General features: G+C 43.9%; 2 protein-coding genes across 4 annotated transcripts in view; one reads left to right on the top strand and one right to left on the bottom strand.

The window, feature by feature from the left end:
* LRRC59 (leucine rich repeat containing 59) overlaps positions 1–1,350 on the top strand; it is a 149,765-nt gene extending 148,415 nt beyond the window's left edge. For all 3 annotated transcript variants that reach the window (XM_086930819.1, XM_086930820.1, XM_086930822.1), the window contains exon 8: positions 527–1,350. In XM_086930819.1, coding sequence (XP_086786945.1) covers positions 527–780 — 254 coding nt within the window. In that variant the 3' untranslated portion in view covers positions 781–1,350. The remainder of the gene's footprint in view (positions 1–526) is intronic.
* The window catches only part of EME1 (essential meiotic structure-specific endonuclease 1), a 72,664-nt gene continuing 49,664 nt past the window's right edge, over positions 1,275–24,274 (bottom strand). The window contains exons 7-9 of the mRNA XM_086930818.1: positions 13,739–13,854; positions 12,414–12,603; positions 1,275–1,713 (exon numbers count right to left, since the gene is read on the bottom strand). Of these exons, the coding sequence (XP_086786944.1) occupies positions 1,537–1,713; positions 12,414–12,603; positions 13,739–13,854 (483 nt within the window). The 3' untranslated portion in view covers positions 1,275–1,536. The remainder of the gene's footprint in view (positions 1,714–12,413; positions 12,604–13,738; positions 13,855–24,274) is intronic.

Genomic DNA, 24,274 nt, shown 5'->3' with positions numbered 1-24,274 from the left:
TTAATTTTGATATTTCTCACTACTAATCGGACCATAATTATTTTTTTCGTAGTCGTCTCTGGTACGTATAGCATTATTCACAAGGTGGTGTGACGGTGAGTGGAAACAATGCAAAGTAGATTAACTATAACAAATTCAAAAGGGATTCGCCACACCTGAACACAGTGGGAAACACTGATGATCATTCAAGACCCTGGTTTTTCAGGATGGCCGAGTATCACTCAATGATTCACTCGTGCAGGAAACAAAACAAGAGGAATGGAATGGTGTGTCTTTTCTAGAGCTAGTTGAATGATTGGTTCACAGAGGAGATGTTAATAAGCTTTTTTGACACAACTGGGAGCATAGGGTCCTACTGTAGTACTAGCTAAAATATACACGTCATTAGCTTGCCAGATGATTCACATGATCTGTTGGAGATTGCTGCTTCATTCATTGTAAGGCTTGCTGTGGGGAGGGGAAAGGTGATGTTCGATGCATATTATGTAGAATTGATTTGTTTATAATCTCTTTTTTTTTCCTCCAGAACCTTCATCACCTACCACCGCGTCCCCTGCATGTAGACGCTCTAAGTTTGGCCTTCTGCTGCGCTTCATTGTAATTGTCGTGATTTGCACCTTGGGCATATTTGCAGTGTGTGGAGTTACTGATCTGAAGAACCAGCCACTGTGCACAAGTGTAAATAACTTGTACGAGGACATGGTGACTCGACTGCGAGCCCACAAGATCTTGCCTGGTGTAGTACAGCACACCTCACAACTTGGGACCTCTGAGAACTAGACTGGGCATAGTGATCCTGAGCCGTATTGGACCAAGGTTGAATCCATGGAGTGCATGGGACAGTCGGGGGTCACTGAAACCGCTGAGAGACTCCTCAAAACTGCTGGCTAGGAGAGAAAGGATCAAAGGCCCTTGTGTATGTGAAATCAGTCGAAAGTTATTCTCTTGCTGAACACCAGTGATTCATGATCAAGCGCCAGTCTCTCAGCTATGACTGATAAAATTTACATAAAGTTCTGTTTGTTATAATTATATGATAATTACATTTGGAGGAACCCTCCCTTCATATTGGCCAACTCTGGAGGTCATGGTTGGGTGGTTCTCATTTCTTCACTGCCTGAAGTTTGTGCCACATTATTTCTCTGTTTGCAAGGATGAATTACCATAATATTGCCTGCTGTCTGGGTTTACCGACCCTCCACTGCCGGACGAAGGACTCTTCCTTTCCATTTCTTCTTTGAAATGCATTTTTAATATAAAGAAAAACACTTTATCAACTTCTCACAGTTACTTTATTCCATACATAAAGGATTACAACAAACTATTTTAAATAAAAATCTGTTCATAAAAGTTGTGGTTTGTTAATGCTTGGAAATAACGCAGGTGGGACCATCACATCTTGAGGAGAGATGTATTCCAGATAATGGTGCTTCTTAGATCACCCTTAACCCAGAGCAATCCGCAACAGTGTGGTCCTCACTCTTTGGGACAAGGCACTCTGCTTTCCTTCACCTGACGACAGGGTCCTCCATGATACTATGTGGTAACCTCCAGAGAAAGCTCTGGGTTCATGGACGTCATCTGAAGATAAATCCGTTTGGAAAGTTCTGGTCCAACTCGTCGTGATGTGGCGATGACTCCTTCGCCACGGCGTACAAGGATGTCCTTGAGAAAGTCCTGCCGTGCTTCGGTGGAGGAGCACCGCTTGTAGGCCTGCAATGAAACGAACAGTACAATAGCTGTAAACTCACTTGAGGCACAGTGTACTCTCCACTCAGCATGATAGACATGCGACATGCAACAGCTGGTTGTAGAAAATAAAATCTCACCCTACTTTCGGGACATTACCATACTCCAATTAACGTCCTACTTTCGGGACATTACTGTACTCAAAGTAACGTACTATTCACTATCCAAAATGTACACAAACATTGACGCATTCAAGATTCAAGGCCCCAGTGCAGCTCTCTAAGCATATACATTTACAGACATAACCGAATGATAGAGCTGTGGCTAATACCTCTATTACAAGGATCTGTGTTTGACCACAAGGTCACAGGTTCAAATCCTGACAGGTGCGCTCAGCTTTTCCTCCTTCCCTGGTAGATAAAAGAATTGCATGGGGGAACAATAATGTGTCTATTAAAAGCAGCATAGTACCCCTTCAGGCAAACACACTTTAAAACTGAACCTGTTTTGTTTACAAAATGTAAGCCTAGTTTAACTTTTTCACGATCCTAAACTTTTAAACATGCCAGTAAGGGCCCAGGAGTGGAAATCTGCTCTTGCAGACATCACGGAATGCTCTCCACCAATAAGTTACCTTAGTTCTAATTTGTAACCTATCTTGGAGGCAAAAACATTCTTCTGCAATGTGTAAAAGAGGAGAAGAAGGTCAGTTAGGAATGTGGTGAACATCAATAGGACGGAAGGAATTTTAGGTTAGTAAACTTTTCATGCAGTATAAAATGATCTTAGAGTTGTCCCCTTATTGCAAACATGCTCTTTAACCAATACAGATCAGCTTGCATGAATCTTATCGTGGACGCTACCGCTACACTTCATGAATAAGGGAACAATTCTGTAACCTAAACGAAGGACAATATTACTAGCACCAACTAGTGTGCTCACAACTTACACACCACATCTGTCTTACTATGATTTTAAATGACATGCAAGACCGACTGTGATGGATAGCTGACTCCATTAACAAATGCCCATATCGCATCATAACTCTAATGCCTTGAAAAAGTCCAGTGTAACAGATGAAACCTGTATTGGCTGTGGCTGCTGTTTCTATGATCTCTAATAAATGGTACCTTGTTCTGACAGTGAAATACTATTTAACCCTACCAAAGCAGAACAAATTAAACAACAATCCGCTGCTACTCATACTTTTGTAATTCATACTATTATACGGTATTCAAGTCAGCTGTATCAGATTTATGAATGTGCCACAAACTCAAGTGCATATTGTTGGGAACTATCCTCGGGTTAGGACTCTGTTGCCCCATCTTGTAGCGAGGCACATTGTTTTTGACCGTTGGGGATATCCAGCTTAACTACTCCTTGAACACCTATGAACCACATGTTCAGATGAATAATCGTGATGCTCTCAGCATCTGAATCTTATGTAAGGGTCGTTAAAGCACGGAAAAAGTCACAAATCTGATTCACATGAATGTTAAACGGCCTCAGGTTTGGTACACGGTTGTATATTCTTCCTGTAGGGGGACTTGCATGGTTTACTGACTGAAAAGGCTGTTATCAACCAAGCAAATGCAGTCAATTTCTTCCGCCTTAACCAGAACTGTTACAGTAAATACATATATATATATTTTTAATTGCCTCTTCCTCGCAACAAGGTGTAATAGAAGTTTCTGGAGGAATCTTACAACAAATGGATCATTCTTGGGGGATTCCAAATTTTGCATCCAAGTACTTTTATGCAAAGACTGAGAATCTGGCTGCCCACATGCTAAGGGCTGATCCATGTTGGAAGTCTCCATATTTCGTAAAGTCTCTCCAGAAGTAAATGGGGCCAATGTAAGAGAAGCCAGGGAAAAACAGGTTAAAGGACACGTCGAAATAATCCACTGTCTTTTTTTAAATGGAGTGAAAATGTCAATATGAAGATGAATTGAATCCTTTTAAAAATATCGAAAGAGTTTTTGAGCTGATGGTGGAGTATTAGTGAAGCATATGTTCGAAAAATTATTGGCACGGAGGCCATAATTCAATCGGACTACTAATACAGTGAAAAACTGCATTGGGGATGTACCTTAGGGAGGGAGAAAACCACAGGGTGAATGGGCCTGTCCAATAGTGGTCCCTCTAGTTCTATTCAGGACAGGCTTTAACAGGCGATAGACCCATAGCTTTATGAATTTGCACTTGCCCTGCAGGAGTTGCTTTCAGAAGTTTGTGCCAGGAGGCTCTCCCTCCTGAACAGGTTTAGGAAGATCTTAGAAAGTGGTGGTGATCTACTTACCAGGCATCGATGCAGACCCCGATACTGTTCTGGGACTTCATCCCATTTTACCCAAGTGAGTCAACTCCTATCCTAATCTTTCTTCAAATCGGGCCCTTGTTGCAGATTTGCAAGAGGTGGTTTGTCATCGACTAAATACTGATCCAGTATAGAAAACACATTAAACTCACGAGATGCCAGCTACTAACACAAGAACTCACGAGAAGCCAGCTTCTACTACACAGACATTGTGATGGTCAGCTGCTAATACCTATCTCCTTTGCACGTGCTGTTAACAGCTTGCAGAGGGAGATCATTTCTCCAATATACTATTGAATTTAAAAAGGAAAACTCTTGCCACTGGAAAGAAAACAGTGAAAGGAAAAAAAAAGTGCCACCCAAAAAGGGGGTATCAAAGAAACCAATATGTTCATAATCTGTGAAAAAAGGATCAGGATGTGGCAGGTAATTACACCTATAAAGGGGGGGGGGGTCTCACTCCTGCACAAATATGCTCCAAAATTCTTAAAGTGATGCAATATTTTAGATGAGCTTTTCTCCAGTCTTGTCTGTAGCCCAGTCAATTCTCACCCAGGTGGGAAAGTTCATGACTGAGTAAAAGACTCTTCAAACATTCCTGAGTAGTTTAGAACCTGAAAATACAACATGCTGCGTTACTCAGCAACGTTGGGGGCAATTCATATGTGTGGCACGTACTAAATGACCGCCAAAGCTGGGCACCAAGATTGTGTGTATCCCGAGCCAGAGGCTACTAGCTGAGCATGTAGTCCTGACTTACCACCCTTGGCTACAGAAACCTCATTTCTACGTATCTGGGCAAGCTTTTTAAAAACAGAATTGTCCTTCCCAAACGTTTTCCCAACAACATTTACAGGTCAGAAAAAGTGACTTGCATTTATGCCAATTTGTATATGATCTGATCTATAGCTTTACTGAGAAGTACAACAGAAGATACATTAGCAGTGCTGCAGCTCTAGGATGGACTCACTGTTACTTAAAGTGGGTCAGCAGAAGATCGACTTTTCAAAGCCGGACTACTAGCAGAAATCCGAAGTTAAAACTTCAGAGATGAGGTGTCTTATGGTAATGACAAACAACAAAATAGAAGGGGGTTCCCAGTCGGGGTTTTTTGAATAAAGGCAGGTCAGACGGGTTAAATCAGCAACAACCCTGCCACGGATATACACTAAGGTCCTACCAGAGGATCCCTAAATATACAAACGGGTGACAACAAGTAGTATCAGAGCCAGATACACATAAGAACTATTTTAGGATTTCTTTATTTATCATTTTATCAAAAAAATTTTTTATGTATGTCAACATTATTCGTTTGGGATGAAAAAACATTACATAAGTTTAAATATATACAATTTCAAAATGATTAGGAGTCCCACACAAACCGCTCACATCAACATTCACTTCCCACTGTCTCACATTCAAAATTTCTACTCTCATTCATACAATCACATTCACAAAGGGTACATCAGTGCCTAAGCGTACAATCAAGATGGACAATATTGCACTGACAAGAGGACTGGGTGGGGCAGAACAGAACTTTGAGAAATCTAACCTATACTGACCCTCCAGCGAACGCCTGAAATAGGATCCGTGTTCAAGCATTACTCCCTACGTTGCGGGATCGGTAGGAATCTTTAATCTGTATTCTTGTTGGGTTGTCCCCCCACTCCTTGGTACCTCCTCGCCCTGACGAAGGTGCGTCCTAATCTGGGCTTTACACCGAAACGCGTGTTGGCGTAGTTCCTACTGGTGGCAGAATCTCATCTGCTTTTGATGACCCATCCCTGTTCTGCCCCACCCAGTCGTGCTGCCGTCATGATGTCATGAGTGATGTAATATGTGACGTCATCAGCAGTGCATTGCAGGCGCGCAAGTTATAGTGAGTCCAACTAACTAGAACGTGGGAATTTCAATGGTTTTATGTCAGTAAAATTTCCAGCTAACTATAACTGGTGTGAAACCTATGGTTTTTTCAGTGAATTTAATAGGTTTTTTAAATGCTAATTCCCAACTATAACTGGTGTGAAACCTATGTTTTTTTCAGTGAATTTCATAGTTTTTTTTAAAGGCTAATTCCTAACTATATATAGGGACTCAAACCTATGTTTTTTTCAGTGAATTTCAAAGGTTTTTTATTAGCAAATTTCTATAGCTATGAAATGTAATATTTTTTAAAATGAATCCTATATTGTATATTTATGTAATACTATTTTCTTTATGTATATTGCTCATGGTTTTTTTTTGCCCTGGAGCTCTCCCGGTGCGCGCAGTCTTGTGGCGCGCTCCGGTGCGCGTACCGGTGAGCGTCCCGTTAGCGCTAATGCCGCGAACAAAAACATCATCGTGACGTATCGCTTAGTCGCGTGATATGCACGGCGTAAGTGCACCCGGACGCACTCTAGCACATACGATCGCGCTACGTAAACCTGTCGGGTCATGTGACCTGAAAATAACACTTTTCATTGGTTCAGGACAGTTTTGTTTTCCAAAAGATGAAAGCCCCCACCTTTTTTTCCTCATTCTCACTTTTTACTTTGACTGAGGAAGACCTGTTTGCAGACCTATTTGTACTGAGAAATGGCTACAGTAGCAGCAGGAGCATCTCAACCACCACCACCACCACCACCACCACAAGGACCACCACAACACCACAGTGGTGGAGGAGGAGAGGCAGTACCTGCCTGAGGATACTACCACCTATAAGCCAAAGGAGCACATAGTCTGGGAGTTCTTTAAAATCCCAAGGGGCCAAAAAAAAGTTAATGCGCCAAAGGTGACTTGTATGATCTGTGGCACTGTACTTTCAAGGGGGAACCCTGCCAAAAAGTATTCTTTTGGCAACAACACCATGATTCGCCACATGCAACGCCGGCACCCGAACAACTATGCTGCGGCAGAGGTCAGAGAACTGACCAGAAACCCTCCCCAATCTTCTCCCAGCACCTCCCAAAGTAAGCAACCCACTCCATCGGGTCCAGAGACAAGGGAGATGGTCCCAAACATCCAAACCCAGTTTGGACAATACAAAATAGTTTGCATATTTTGTGGAAGGACAATTAGCTATGGTGAGCAAAGCATTAAACTCAACCGTGCTGGTGACAACCACAATTGCCTAAAAAAACCTACATTTTTTCCAGATTTTTTTTGCTCCAGTTGAGCCGTTTACAATTTCCTTTTTTTTTTTCTCCCCATAAAAATAACAAAAAATATATAAAATTGTTCGTAAAAAATCTTCCAAAAAACAATAAAAAAACTATAAAACAAAAAGAATAAAAAAACAGTTCTTTTTAGAACTACCTCCAATTTATAAAAAAAATGCTACTTTTTTGAAAAAATCTGTCATTCTTTTTTCCCCATGGTACGCTCCCCGGTGCGCGTACCGGGCGCTCCCCCCGCAAAATTCGAAGAAAAAAAATATTTTTTTTTGCCCCGCAGGGCCCTTTTATGGCCCCCACATCAAACCTAGGAGGTCAGGGGGGTCTATCCTGCCCCCTTTTGGTCATTTCCCCCTTTGTTTTTGCCACCTCTTGTGTTTCGATCCTACCAAGACACAAGATGGCGGCCGCTCCGGACTGTTTGGAATGTTGACAGACACCCGAGAGCCAATCAGCTTTCCACTCGCGTAGCGCGCTGGTTCGCGCCCCGGAGTGCGCTTATAGATATATATATTTTTTTAACCTAAGTTACTCGAAATCCACTGGAGCACATATCTTGAGACATAGCAAAGGCACATCGGGCTACCAGTCCCTACAATTTTGCCAAGTTTGGTGGAAATCCATTCAGCCGTTCGGGCTAAAAGTGAGTCCAACCGCCCTATGGAAATTAACATGGGGAAAACACGTTTTGGGACCCCCCCTTTTATCTCGGCCCCCGCTTGCCGAACCCCCCCCAAACTTTCAGGGAAGTAGCAGCGCGCAGCGAGGCAAATTTGAGGACAATTTCAGGCAGATTCCTCAACCGGCGCCAAAGTTATTCCCAATAGAATGTTGTGGATTCCCTATGGAAAACAATCTTAACTATAACTACCTACTGCCAGTAGGTAATATATATATCTATATATCCATCTATACTAATAAAATAAAGAGAGCCCAAACCTTTGAGGCGGGTAATCTCAGGAACCACAGCACCAATCACAACACCCAATACAGCGTTGGAAAGGGCAGTTGCAGCAGAAGGACATAGGCTATGCAGACGCCCACCATATACATTTAAAAGGTAAAAGAACAGTGCCAGCAACGTAGTCCCTTGTGGGCGTGTCTGGGTTGTGCTGGGGGCGTGTGGTACGTTCCGCCCTTCATGCCATGTCTCATATTGTGTGCTAATCCCACCCTGCTCCCTTTAAATACACCTGCACCCCATAATCATAACCCACCCTTACTCCTTAAAATACCCCAACACCTTTAAACACTAACCAATCTTAACCCTATAAATATACCCTGTACCGCAAAAACCCAAACCTATCCTTAAACCCTAAAAATACCCCTGTACCCCAAAACCTAGCCCAGAACCCTACAAATACCCCTGTACCTCAAAACCCAAACCTACCCCTGAACCCTAAAAATACCCCTGTACCCCAAAACCCAAACCCTAAAAATACCACTGTACCCCAAAACCCAAACCTACCCCTGAACCCTAAAATACCCCCGTACCCCCAAACCTAGCCCTGAACCCTAAAATACCCCCGTACCCCCAAACCTAGCCCTGAACCCTTACCCCTGTACCCCCAAACCTACCCCTGAACCCTAAAAATACCCCTGTACCCCCAAACCTAGCCCTGAACCCTAAAAATAACCCTGTACCCTAAAACCCAAACCTACCCCTGAACCCTAAAATACCCCGGTACCCCAAAACCCAAACCTATCCCTAAAACTACCCCTGTACCCCATAACCCAAAACTATATCTGAACCCTTAAAATACCCAAACACCCCAAAACATATACCCCTATACCCACACTTACCTTATCCAAACATTTAAAAAAAACATGCTTTTACCATTCATGCATTTACAACGAATTTCGTTGTAAATGTATGAGTGGTAAAAGCATATAAAATGTATTGCCATGCGTTATAATGGCATTGCGGAGTCATGGTACTTTCGTAATTAAAGTATGCGGAGTGATGGTATGCGGAAAGAAAGTTGCAGAATAATGGGAGTTTACCCTCCCCCGGTAAGTACATTGGTGGCACAGCGGCCCACATCTCCAGCAACATACTCCTATTTTTTCACCACCCATTTGAGAAATGCACAGGTCTCTCTCATTGATGGCCAGCACCGACATACACTTCTAGAACTTGTGGCGGGAGGTGTGTCTAAAAGTAAGTGTGGGTTATGATTATGGGGTGCAGGGGTATTTAAAGGGAGCAGGGTGGGATTAGCACACGATATGAGACATGGCATGAAGGGCGGAACGTACCACACGCCCCCAGCATTTGTCACGCCCCAGCACAACGCAGACACGCCCACAAGTGACTACTTTGCTGGCACGGTTCTTTTACATTTTAAATGTATATGGTGGGCATCTGCATAGCATATGTCCTTCTGCTGCAACTGCCCTTTCCAACGCTGTATTGGGTGTTGTGATTGGTGCTGTGGTTCCTGAGATTACTCGCCTCAAAGGTTTGGGCTCTCTTTTAATTATATTAGTATGGATTTGCAACGCCAAAGGTCTTGCATTTGTGAGAGTTTAAGCTATTGCATTGCCAATGCTTAAACTCTTGTTAATGCGAGACCTATTGCATTGAAAATGCTTGTTGCTATTTTGGTGCTTTTAATTAAGTAAGAGCGTACCCCAGATGAACTTATGTGAAGATAGTTGATTAACAGATTTAATTTGCTAACTATTAGTGGCGTGAAGTAAGCCCGCCCCCCACTTTCTGCCAGAACTCCTTAGATAAAGGACTGTTAGCATTTTGCACACTATGGAACTGGATAGAGGGCAGATGAGCATTATCATCAACATTCTTCAACGTAAGGTGATGTTGTCAGACCTCCACAACTGGATCTATATTAGAAACAGCAAAGGACATTCTAATTACTCTTTGACTGACTGAATTTGATAATCGTCTTTGCTGGGAGTCAATAGCATCAAACCTCTAAAACTAGTCATCCAGCCTTACTGCAACCAACTCCCATCAGATGCAATATCTCACTTACCATGACCATTCGAATAGTGTGTCATCACTGTTCTGGATTGCACAGTGTTAAAAAAGTGCCCCTACAAAGATACTGTTTCCAAACACACAAATAATAAGAAGTTACACAGGCTACAGGTAGTAAGATCTGGTATTTGCTGCTTTGTAAATGTGAGACAGCCATAATATTTGACTGACAATATGGCGTAATAGGCACAGATCACCGTTTCATGATTCTGCCGTATCACTAGTTTTTTTTTGGGGGGGGGGGGGGGAAAGTCTGTTATCCTTGTGTGCCAGGTGAACCCAGTCAAAAACATGGAGACGTACAATTTACCAAATCTCGTTGACAAACCATACAACGAAAATGCTCCGTTCTTGGGTGGAGTTTTGGTCTGTCGCTCTCCATTATTGTACTACCCCATAATAAAGGTCCCCCCATTTTAAGTATTAAGTAAGGAATGGCTGGGGAGGGTGAAGCAAGAGGACACAGTGGACAGCAAATTTCAACAAAAAACACCTGCCTGTACTGACGATCCATCTTTCTCTGGAAGTGAACCATGGTTTTCTCCCCATGCATGTAAGGGAATCCTCTGCCGTTCTGCCATAATACAGAAGCAAGCAAAGATGCTGCCAGGAGGCACATTGACTGTGCACCAGATAGAGGTGTCACCCAGTCAGGGAGACCCATGGGGCACATGTTCTCAGGAACGCTCCATCCATTCCCCAGAAAAGAGGTCCAGTGCACTCGCTTGCAGAGGGATCCCTAACCCCTCTTTGAAACCTAAACCACTGCTGCGGACGGCTCGCGGCTGTGCTCAGCTGCAGGAGTGGTTGCAGGAGAAGGGTAGCGAGGGATTGTAATCTATGCCACACAGAAGCAGCTGGCCATCAGCTGGTGGTTTTATGCCTGTGGGGAGTTAGGTGCAGAGCCATCCCCGAGGGAAGGGCCTGCGGCCAATACTCCACTGTGCAAGGCCATATACCATGCACAGTGGGTAATTGGGCCCGGAGTCTGTGCATGGCCAAATTGCTCAATTACTTAAATTCCACGAGCCATATAGGACGATCTTATAATGACTGGATGATGTCATCAATGTTGTCATGACTGATGTAATGTGTGAGATCATAAGTCATGCAAGATGGGGGGTGCACTTTATAGTTGGTTCATTAAACTGTTGCTGGCAAATTTCAATTTTGGGGTTTTTAAAATGTTCGTTCTTAACTTATTTCAACACCAAACTAGAACGTCACTTAAACCCTTGGTTTCTTCAGTGAAATTTTTTTTAATTAAGATACTATTCCTATATTCGACTGTAACATCACTTTGACCTTGTATTTTTTTCTGTGACTACAGAGACTTATAAAGATAATACACTGTCTGTCTGTATAGTTAGATTAAAGTTTCCACGGGAAGAGTTTTGTTTCGTCATCCACCTTAGCTTCTCCCTGTAAAAAGTGGCATTCCAATACATTGATTTCGCATGTGAATTGACAAAGGAATTCTGACGCAGCTATAGGGAAAAAAAGGGTGAACGGAATTACGACAAATTTGGCAAAAACTTAGAACAAATGGGTTCAGCACTTCAGCGTCCAGACTGGTTTGCCACAATTTTAGCTTTCATTTTCTTAGTTCAACTTTCATTTATTTGCTTCTCCTCTTTTAACTTTAATTTTCCTTAAGAGGATACTATAGCTCCCCAGGCATTGCTAAAAGGCCAATTGCTTGCTGCACGTTTCATCTGCGGTGCACCGCATTCCATGTGGCCACTGCCTCTAAATCAGACGACTATATTGGAATGCTGTATTCCATATTGTAGCATTGTTTTACCATTACAAGATGGCCAACATGTTTGTTCTTAAGGTGGTGGCCATGCTGAAACTTCAGAACAACAATATCACTACATGGCTGTCACACCAGCTACTATGTTTAGTTTCATTATTGCAAGCATATTCCCAATTTGTTGAGACATGTTTTCTTTTTGTATCCTGTTCATTAATCTTGCATATGTTGTTAAGTCTGTATCTGTTTTAAAGATGTTTTGTCAGACGGTGGATGCATGAATGGATCGATGCATGAGTGCAAAAATTAGTGCCAGAGTGCATGCATGATGAGTTACCTAGTACCTAAACCCATCAATGACACAATGCATTTCATTCATAAGCCAGACCTATTGACATTTAGACTTGTTTATGCTTAAAACGAATAATGGTTACACTATTGTGAATTATCTCTGTGTCACAGATACCTTGCCATATCTAGTTGGCCTACCTGTGCCAGGAGTTGTGGAGAGGGGTATGCTGCCACCACTGCGTTGGCGATTTCCACACTGACTCTGTTAAACTGTTGCAGCTGCCGCTTCCAGACTTGTAGGAGGCCCTTCCCACAACGATCCACCCGCACTCCGCCAGCCCAGTCGTTCTCCAAGTAGAAGGAAAAGTTTGTTTCTTCACGCTGACGCCTAGGGTGGGAGGGACTGGATTAAATGCTTCTTCTGTTACCTTTTAAAAGTTGTTATACTTCGGGTGTTAAGTGGCTCCTTGGAATATCAACACTAAGACCCAATACGCAGCAGTTGGAGAGGAAGATATGCCCTTTTAGATAATAGCTGCGCAGTTAAAAAGTTGGACAAAATTGGGAAATCGTGAGCTTACACAGTGGGCTAGCAATTGAGAAACAAAGTCTCAAGCCAAGTCAATTACCATGGCTGAAAATAAAAGTGGGGAGAAGAGAAAAATCAAGACAAAGTACTGACTTCAGTCAGTACTGAAAGTACAGGCCAGAACCTTTGGAGTTCTGGCCAATAATCGTAAACATTCCACCAAGTGTGAAAAGGCAGCAAAAAGGCCCAGGGGGAAATTAAGATTAGGCTTACTAGCAGCAAAGGAAATTATGATAGGTCTGTACAGTGTTGAGGCCTTGCCTCAGCATGTTTATTTGTGCAATCCATTTCTCTCCAAAAAGGTGGAGCAGACACATTCCAAAGGAGAAAAACCAAAAGGATGCAACATCAGCAACAATCGCTTCATCAGGACAGATTCAGGGATATACATTAATAAGGTCATTTGACTACTTCAAAAGGTATAAAAACACTTGAGGAGAGGAACAGGTTACAGGAAGAGTACCTCTTGAGCATGAGTGAGACTCGAGAGGAGGCAATCTAAGAACAACATTTACTTATAGTTATCAAATGTTGTATAAAAGGGCAAGATAAGCCCAGACAGGCATCCTTAGCTTAAGGATGTCCTTCACTGCAAAAACAACATAATCTAACTTTAACATGATGGAGCTCGATACTCAAAGTGTAAAGCACGGCAAACAATTGTATTAATGGGCCGGCTAGATTTTTTTTTGATTCCTATCAATATCTAGCAGTATATATTAATTAGAGTCCATCACCCATTCCCATCCCAACTGAAGAATGACCAATGGAGCATTCGGTGAGTTACAGATTGGAAACCAATTCCCTGGGATCAGAATTTCTCTCCCCTTTCTCAGTGCTACACAGAAATAAACTTTATATGATGACCAATACATGAAAAGCTGATTGTAAGCACATGTGTATCCTCCCCCTCCAAGCCCCACCCCTCACTTACTTGAATGGTGCCTCTGCCACAGATTTGGTGAACATGCTGGCGAACTCGCCAAACTCCTTCCAGGTCTCCACGAATCTGACTTGTATTCCAGTGTGCAGCTGGACATCCACCAAGGCCTTACATAGAAGAGAGGCTGTTGGTGAGCAAACAGGTAGTACATGAGCTCCTATCCCCCTTCCCTGCACTCCCCCCCCCGCACTTGAGGACACCCCTAGGGAATGCTGAACCCAAGTACAACCCGAGCTCTTTCCTAGACCAACGCAGTGCAGTCACACCAACTCTCAGATACCAAGAGGAAAGAGGTGCAGCCACATTCAGTAACCGCCCCACCCCCCTAAGAGCTCAACAGTATCTACAGACTGCACCTTCCTCAACAGGTACAGAACTCAAAGGCAGGACCAGGAAACCACATTATTATAAGGACTTGTCCTGAGGGTTGATCCATTTAAATTTTACATGAAGCACCTTCCAGGGCGAAGAGAAATTGAACTACTGATCAATTAGGTTAATAACACCTCTCTGTGTGCGCGCATATACGAGAGAGCACTTCCCCTCCCTGAGGTGCTGTCGCATCGGGATACCTGAGTATCTGCTTATGTAAAGCGTAACCATACAAAAACTGAAATTCTTCCTGAAGCATCAAATCATTACCCTTCATCTGCACAATCCAAAGGATAAAGGGGAAGAGAGTAGTCCAATGCATGTGCATGCTCGGGCATACAAACAGAAGTATTAGTAAAGGCGAAAGCATCAAAGACATGTAATAGAACAAACACAAGTACAATTATGTTTGGCATGCTATCAGCAAGGGCAAATTCACTTTGTCGCCTGTCTCTATGCCAACCTCGTCACAGAAGATCCTTGACTCTTAATACTGGTGGGCTGTGCCTACTAGGTGCTGTGTTTATTTGTGTGATGAGTGCAACAAATCATTCTTATACAGGCACATGGGCCTCTGTTTATTTGAAATTGGTGCAGGTACTGTGCAAAAAGAACAAGGCTAACTAGATATGTTGCAACTGAATGCAATACTGCATATTGCAGAGAACAGCTAACTTAATCAATTTGAGATTAACCATGCATCCATGCTGGAATAGGCTTGGGGCCCAGGGATCTCTGGGACAGTCACAAACGCTTACCAAGTCTATGGGGGCCTGCTGGCTCAGTGGGCTAATGTATCCACTGAATTGATCTGTGTTTGAAATCACTGTCACAAATTCTAATCCCTGTGGTCCACTTATCCTTTCATCCCCCGAGTTCGATAAAATTAGTACCACTTAATTTAATAACAATAAACATTTGTTATTGAGCACCAAGATTACCCAAGGGATAAACGAGCACTTTACAAACACACACTATGCTAGCATGGGACCAGAGTGTGGGGCAACATGAGCATCCATTATAGAAAAGTGCTAGGAGCTACAGCCTGTATAGGAAAGTATCCCTTTTTAGGTCGAGCCTGGAATTAGCATCCGAAGGATGCGTCCAGGTGGAGACTTATAGCTAGCTGACTCTTGGGAATGAAGGACAAGAAAGTGCCACGCGCTTCTCTTCGGCTGGATTTCACTGCGTGCACCCACACTCACGCATGCGCACAGCCACACGCATACACAGCACTCACGCATGCGCACATACACAGCCACACGCATACCCAGCCACACGCATACACAGGCACACCCCCCCCTCACCGCCGCACCTACACACACACTAGCGCACCTACACGCACACACAGAGACCCCCCCACACACACCAGCGCACCTACACACACACGCGCGTACACACATGCGCCCCCCCCCCCCTCCCCCCCTCCCCCCCCCGCTGCTCCCGAATACAGTCCCACTTACCGCCAATCCGGTTCTGTAGCCTCCGCGGGGCTCTCCCTCGGGCATGGGAGCCCTGCGTCACCACTGCTACTCGGGCCAGGAACTCCGTAGGCGCTGATTCGCGCACAACACGGAAGTCCCGCCCCCACGCTGTTTCGTTTTCAAGAGTGCACGCGCACATCTTGTTTAGCATCCACTCCCGAAAACAGATGCTGCTTGTTTTCCCAAGCACCCCTTCCACACTTTACCTTTAACGGGGGCGCGGCACTATTAAAGTGAAAGCCAGCAGCGAGCTGAACTTTTTTTAGCATTTTCTGCCTGCTTCTATCACCATCTCTGTGATTGCATTCCCCGTGTGTTTTTCCCACAAAGTGCTACTTTGTGCCTGCTTTCATTAACCCAGACAAGTCAGCCCAGTCTTCCTTGTAGCTCAAATGTGCCTCCCTATTACTTGAGCCACAGCACTACGTATCTCCTGTAACTCCCTTGGACCGTCGCCGCCGCTCGTTAGTTTAATTTAGCATTTGCAGGCTGTCGTTGCCGCTGCTGGTCGGTGCTTGTTTTTTTTTTTATCCTCTCTCCATCGCTGTGTATTCCCTTCCCCAGCCTCCTTTTCTTTCTGGACTCGCAAACTCTCGCCAGTTTTTTTCATGCTCTCCATCTTTTATTCCTTCCCTCCCCTTTCCTTTCTACTCGCCAACACAATCTGCACTTTCTTCTGGAATGATCCACAACACAAAAGCGGCTGGAACTCGCCAGCCTCGGAACAGCGCCTAGAAGTCGAGTCATTTGTCAAGACTGCCCTGTGCAAAAATAATGTCAAATATAAACTTTCACTATGTTGACAAGACCAAGCGTGCTGCTACTAGTGAACTGTAGAAAGTGTGTATATTTTTGATTCCTTTTATTTTTAAACACCGCCATCGATAACTAAAGGATCGTGGTTTTAGAAAGGGATTGCAGTTACATTTGCTATGTGCCCAGCGCAGCTGTAAAACCTCCAGATAGTTCGAGAGAGGGCAGCGAGGGGTGGGCCTGGCTGCTCAGAGAGGCCTCTATGAGCATCAGGCCTTTTCTCAGTATTTCAAATATTCTGAAATGAGAGGAGGCTGGCCTCTTTCATCAGATGCTGGACGCTTCCTATTTTCTTGGGGTGACTTCTGCTGCAGTGGTTCGCGCGTGCCAGCTTTGTGATGCTGTGCTCTGTGCCAATCAACCCCTCTCGCAAGCCCCTCCCATAGCGCCTCCACCAGGAATTTCACCCAGAAAAATACAGCGCCTTTACCACAAATTAAATTGTGTAGTTCCTGTTAAAGGAAACCACTGTTTATAGAATGCCTGGTGAAATGTCAGAAAATGTGTAGTTTAGTCAATAGCTTGGTGTCTCTTCTTATACAATCTAAAAATCCTACATGGGTCTGCAGCTCCCAGTCGGCAGTTCTGGTCGCTGCGCCACATCTCAACCCCATTGTGACGCTAGGCGTAGCTTCCTTTCGTGCAGGTGGTGCAGTGTCACCTGGGCACAGAGTCCCGAGGGGCCCAAAGAACCCTGATTATACCTGTATTTTATAATTCATGCAACAGCCAGGGGGCATTTCCTTCCGTGCCCTAGTGCCCATGGCCCACTGTCTTCGCACCCGTTTGTGATCGGTAGGAGTTTGGCACTTTGTCCATTTTTTGGCGAGTGGCGGCTCAGTTACGTATTTATTGCCACTAGTGCCACTGACTTCGGAGCCTGCTGACAGCTGTCTAGCACTCGAACGGCGCATTTCTACATTCCCCGTAGGAATGAGAGTCAGAGGACTTTGACACGCCTGCAGTTTGCATTTGTGAGAAATCTAGTCATGCTGTTGCGAAACTGTATTCCAAGAGCCGGGTCTCTCAGTAAGTGCATGAAATGGAAAAATGGAAGTGCAGGTATCCTCTCCCAGGGTAAGTACTTGCTTCTGAGAGGTGCCGGTACTCTCCAGTTTAAAGTACTGTACCTCTGGTGAGAAGTGCGGGTACTCTCCCAGATGGGCTCTGAGAAAGAATGATGTAGATGCCTCTCATTGTGCGTTTGATTATATTTTGATTATATATAATTTACATATGGCGGCCGCCGACAGAGAGTAGGATCTGACAGTCTGTTTTCAATTGTTTTTGCTCTAACAATCCAGTATGAGTCCCGTGATACCAGCACGGTATTCACGGTACAAACGCGGAAGCTAGGTGGATGCGTCAAGGATAACCGGCAATACAGGTACAGTCCTGGAGGATTATTGAGACCGTATGTCTCTTAACGCTTCAATATTCATTGTAGTACTTAGCATAAGTGCTCACCGTCTGTTTTTTTCGATCTTTTTTAGATGGTGACCAGGGGTTTTAGCAGGAGGTAAGCGCAACTGAGAACCGCACTGGCATAACTAATTGCAATTCTGATATTTTACAGTTATTGACGTGGGCTATTGATGTTTGTTTCAGCTTTCGGTGAATTATAACAAGCAATCTGAGGTAAGAGGCTTCAAAATTCCTGTCACAGTAATACAAACCATTTGACTAGCTAGTGAGTTGTCCAGTACTTATGGCGTTTTTGGTCCGTTTCAGTTTATGGAATGTGTACACTGGATGTCGAAGACTGCTTTACATAGAGGAAGGTAGGGCAACCCACATACATGCACACACAAAAAGGTTTTATGCAACAAAACATGAATACAAAATGTGTAATTTACAATACCAATAGCTCAAACTTTCCTAATGCGAGACCTATTGCATTGCAAATGCTTAGCTAGCGAGTTGTCCAGTACTTATGGCGTTTTTGGTCAGTTTCAGTTTATGGAATGTGTACACTGGATGTTGAAGACTGCTTTACATAGAGGAAGGTAGGGCAACCCACATACATGTACACACAAAAATGGGATTATGCAACAAAACATAAATACAAAATGTGTAATTTACAATACCAATAGCTCAAACTTTCCTAATGCGAGACCTATTGCATTGCGAATGCTTGTTACCACTGGTACTGACTGATGTGCACTGGGTCCCTGCTAACCAGGCCCCAGTGTTCTTTCCCTAAAACAGGGTAAACCCCTGCAAGTGCCTAGTAAGTGCTACCTGGGGCATGCCATTGTAGACTGTGTCATGGTGCAAACCATGTGTGAAAACACGACATAGCACACTCACTGTGTGCCATGCCAAAGTCAATGCATGGAATACATGTAAGTCACCCCTATAGCAGGCCTTGTAGCCCTAAGGCAGGGTTCATTACTTTACATGTGAATGCAGATATGCCCCTATGCTGTCTAGTCCAATTACTAGAAAGTACAAGTGGACACGTAAGCCATCTCACGTATATGTATTATGCACTGGTCATTGCGAGTTCCCCAGCCACATGATGGCTTTACTGAAGCCTATGGTGTTTGGTATCAAATACCTTTCCTTAATAAATCTGTACTGTTGCCAGCACAGAATACATTATGACATGCACAAAGAGGGCACTTTAGAGGTGCCCCTGAAAACCTACAAGTTCTATAGCGTGCTGGCTGACTGATATCGTCTAGCAAGCCACCAAAGACGAGTTTCTGACCCCCCCTTGGAGGTGAGAGCCCACGCTCTCTGAGACCAGAAACATCACCTGCAGGAGGAAGGTGTTCACATCACCTCCAGCAGGATGGCTAGAGAATCTGTATACTGAGGCCAGGGGCTTCAAAGGCACTGCCGCCTTTGATATGTGCCCCAGCTTTCCTCGGAGCTGGGAGATGCCAGCCCCTGCCCTGAGGCCCCTTTGGTATCAGGACAGTCAGGAAATGAGCTATGCAAGTAGGCGTGTTGCGACACCAGGCTAGTCACACCTCTAAGGTTTGCTGCCTGATGTTCTCCACGATAGAAGGGTTCCACTATTTTGTTTTTCCGTGAAGTAGAATCTCTGGGACAGGGTTATGCCCACTCCCCACAGGAAGTGGTCATATAAGAAGTGTAGTGATCCCAAGTGTAAGAAGCTCATTGGCTTCTACCCTTCACTCCCCTAAACGCCCCTAAATTTAGTATTTAGGAGGCCCCAACACCAGGAATGCAAATTCACCTGATTAAAGAAGAACAACAAAGAAGAGCAGAAGAACGCAAGAACTGTGGACTAGCTGTGGACTTGGTGCCAAACCCAGTCTGACTGCTCCTGTCCCGACAAAAGGAAAGACCAGACTAGTCCTGCAACTACGTTACGTTTATGCAGATGGTCGGAGTAGTTAAATAAGCGTTCGAATACTCATCAAGTTTCTGAACTTTCACAATGGAATTTTAATTTACAAACCCGCATTAGATGCAATTAACATTCAAAGCATTAAATGGGTACTTGTGCCTTTTCAAGATAAATAGTGCTCATGGGTGTGTGAAGTGGCAAAGCGAGGAAATGGGGAAGTGGTAGTGGGGGACAGGGTAAAGGTGTTTGTGACATAGATACAATACACACTATATACAAATGAACTTTTCCAGCCTGTCAAGGTCAAATTGTTCCAAAATACATTGCTCATTGGTATATCATTAATTAGTACATTCTGATCAATGAGCATGTGAAGTTTGAGACAAGACTGTCTACGTTTCAACCCCCATAGAGAGGAGGGTTATTGATAGCCTCACAGCGGCCTGACAATCTGCGGCTGCAATGAAGAATAATCTTCATTGCAGCCGCAGATTGAGTCAGATTTATTGATTCTGATTATTCATCGCAGGTTTTGGGAGATTTATTCCTCATACCCACGCACGTCTTGAAGATATTGACCCAGGAGCTCTTCAGAAGCCCGTACAGGATTTAACCTTTCTGGTCCATCCTACAGCCTAGTGCCCAACTGTCCGCTGTGAGGCCATCAATAACCCTCCTCTCTATGGGGGTCAAAACGTAGACCATCTTGTCTAACCTTCACATGCTCATTGATCAGCATGTACTAATCAATGATATACCAATGATGATCTGTCTTTTCGCGTTGTGTTCACAAACTTTATGTGTATTTGAATGCTTATTTAACTACTCCGACCATCTGCATAAACGTAACGTATTTGTGACCCAGGCCGGGTAGTTTTTATTTGGGCTTAGCCCCATAAAAACACAACACATAGTCCTGCAACTATGCATCCTCTCAAGGCCTCGGAGGGCTGCCAGTACTTTGCCAACCAGGCAGCATCTCCCTTGAAATAGAGGAGATACTTTCGTTTAGCCTGCAGACCCTAACCGCAACGTCCGGTTCACCGATCTGCTGACCACTCTGTCCACCAATGCAGGAGCCGTCCAGAGGGAGGTCGATGAGCTCCAGGAGGTCAGATCCATCTCCCCACCAAGGGTGGAGATGCCAGAACCCCTAGGAGCTGCCGTGCACCAATACCCGGGGTACCAGTCCCCTTGCACCAGCGAAGGTTTATTCAGTGTACAGTCTGGGCACCAACACCACCAAGACCGACCTACCAATGAGGGACATCAGTTTCATGGAGGCCATCGTCAAGAGTGGCCCTGCTGCCTTGCTTTGTCCTCCTCTCCAAGTCGACTTAAAAAGTGAGAGCCTCCAACGCAAGCAACCCGCCAGACAAAACAATTCTGCAACCGAGCCCCACAGCCCGAATCTGAGCCTACCGACGGTGTACCCTTGCCTCAGAGACCCTCAAGAACCAAACCACCTTTTGGGTTCCAGCAGACTTATACCTAAGTCCTCACTTGCAGCATTTTTCTGTTACAGGTTTTCTACATAGACTTCAGCAGTAGCGTTCGAGGCTACCCTTGCAATCAGCACCTCTGTACCGAGACACACCAGGGCAGGTAAACCAAAACTGCTGGTGGTTTTAAGCACCTTGGCCCTACTTACCTTAAGTCCGAAATAACAACCCTGTAACTCAATTGCAAGTACTCCAATTCAGTGTATGTTTCTACATTACCGCATTTGAGGCTCATGCTGTAAATCTTACAGCTGTATTTTCTGTGTTTCTGAAAATTTCTAACTCGAAAAGTACTTACCTAATCTCATAGATCTTGGTGTCCAAATTAATATAAAAATCTGTTATTTTTCTAAATTGGTGTCGGATTTCCTTATTGAGAGTGTGTCTCGTTTATTGACTCTTTATATGCGACAGATACCTAACACTCCTCTCTGATAAGTCTATGGCTGCTTGACCACTCTACCACAAATAGAGCACTATGGGATTTTTTAAGTAAGCTCCTGTACACTAATAAGAGATAACAGGACTGTCTTCACAGTGCACCTCATTTTGGTACACTATATAGAGAGCCAGCTTACTACAGCCTGCACGTATACTTCTTTGACAGCAGAAATGCCAAACCAAGGGCTTACATATGCAATCAAGTCCAGGGTAATTTGGTTTCCATTGGCAAACCAAATTTTCACTTAGGCAACATTTTATCCATTATAGTCTGTTTTAACTGAAAACTGTTAACTCACTATATTATACTGACATATCTGTAATACAAATTGTGCCTTGTTGTGTGCTGTCAACACTCTAGTGACGGCATCTAGATCACCATGAATGGAGTCCAATAAAGCATGTGAAGAGGCGTTAGAGGTATTGTGATCTGATTGTGTTTACTGTGAATGCTAAGCCTTATTCAAGTTGAGTGTAGGGTTTTGGTGTTTCGCGGTTAAAACTGGAAGGTTTTCCTGGCCGCTTATACATTTTGCATGCCACCAGACAAATCCCCTGACTGCTGGAAAGGAAAGGTTTGTGTGGAGAATCTTGGTGGCGAGTGATGTTGGATACCAAGTATATGAATATGTGGCATATACGGGTCCTGATGCTCTCGCTTCCAGTTTGTCACTTTGTCAGTTTCCTTCTCTAACTGCTGCTCTAGGTCATGTTACTCTGAGCTAGCATTAAATACTTGCTTACTAAGTGTCAATCAGTTCCTATTAGGCACTGCAGTAGCTTGGCAGTTTATTCTTTTTTACACAACAGAGTGTTGTTTGTAGTGAAATTTCGCAGAGGAAACCCCCTTCTAATAACAGCAGAAATGTAGTTAAGGGGAGCTTGTGGTGGTCCTTATTCAGAAGGACCATAAATGACTAGCTGCAATTCCTCCTTTGAAACATATCAAGTTGAAAGCTGAAGAGTGCAAGAAAGCATTTGAATGTATAGTGGCTCCTTCCAGAGACCATACTGGCGGCTGTGCCTTTCAGAGTTTAGTGGGAAAAGCCTGCTATATTTAAAATAAAAGGTCCATATTCTTGAAATCTGAATCAGGGATGCAAATTCAAGATGAATGTTATTTTTTTTTTTTTAAACATAGGAAACAAGAAGAGAGCCGTAATGATGCAAAAGTAAACTGCAGCGTCATTTGTAAAGAAGGAAGTGGGAAAGCAAGTGCATCTGCATTGGTACCACAAAGCATTGTGTTGGGTTCAGAGATCCTGTTGTGGTTCCTTTACCTAACAGGCTCAACAACCAATAAAATTAAATATTTTTTCCAAGCTTATGATGGAGAGGCAACGCTTGCCTCTACGGAACCTAATCAAACTGAAATGCATTCTCGTTGTTAACAGTACTACACAAGCCTAGATCCCTGATTTACAAGAAACTGGTCAGATTAACACAAAATCTCACCAGAACAGCACAGTGGCTGATTCACCGTCAAATCCAACCTCTGTGAAACCCACAATGGGAATAGAACATAGAAACCTGGATACCAACTGTCACTCATTTGCAGCTTCAAGGCAATCCCTGGTCCTCTCCAATCTAAATTGAGGCAACGGCTTACTTGACTGTGTTCCCAACAATGCCCATACTACAAAGCAGTGAGGAACACCCCCATATCCTATATGAATACAGAATTATTTTTGGGACCAATGTAATATATGGAGCCATGGCAAACTATTTCAAATTACAAGCTTTGACTCTTAAATAATGTCCCTCTCCAATTCATTTCTGCTCCATTTCCACTACACTTCAAAACGCAACTTAATACCAGTCTCTTCAAGGAACCTGCTGAGCGACAGGAATCCTTTTTCAGCAGTCACTGGGGCCTAAAACATATGAAACAGCAGCTGGCCCCACTACACTATCTCCAACCATCTGCGCTCCATCGCTCCCATGCTAGATTTGTATGACATAAATAGCAACGTATCATGCACCTACCAGCCAATCAGGAATTCCAGTTTTTGTTTTCGTCCCATACCAGAATTGACCAACCTAAGGTGACCCAAATTCTGTATTTGTTTATAGCCATTTCGTTTTTCTAAAGTCTGCACTAAAAAGTATAGAAACAAAACTGCAGATTTGAGGCACCTTCTATGAGAAGTGTGTTTCTTCCAGGGTAGCCACGTCCCTCCTGGTCATTATAGGCACTGTCTGCTGTCCTCAGCTCTTTACCTACAAGTCACTGATTTCAGGTGTGTGAGACCAAGCAGCTCAATGTAAGCAAAAGCAAGATTACAACACTCATAATGCATAAGGCTATTACAAATATTCTAGGACTGGAAACAGAGTCCGGAGTGGAGTGAGGTGGTCATCCTAGTTAGCTGCACTCAGCATAAATGACTACGAGGGTTCTTTCGTAAAAGTTTTATTGCTTCCATTTCCTTGCCTTCACTGTATGGAACATAGGTGAATATGAGATGGCTGCATTTCCTTCAAAAGAAGGCTGAATAATAACCTTAGGTACAGTCCTAAAGCCTGCTTGCACACCAACAGTGGTCTCCCCCAAGTGCACAAATTAGTGTTTATTCGTATAACGTGAACCTCG

Source organism: Lissotriton vulgaris, chromosome 7, assembly GCF_964263255.1.
Source record: "Lissotriton vulgaris chromosome 7, aLisVul1.2, whole genome shotgun sequence".
NCBI classification, from domain to species: Eukaryota; Metazoa; Chordata; class Amphibia; order Caudata; family Salamandridae; genus Lissotriton; species Lissotriton vulgaris.
This window is presented reverse-complemented; position numbering and strand designations above follow the sequence as displayed.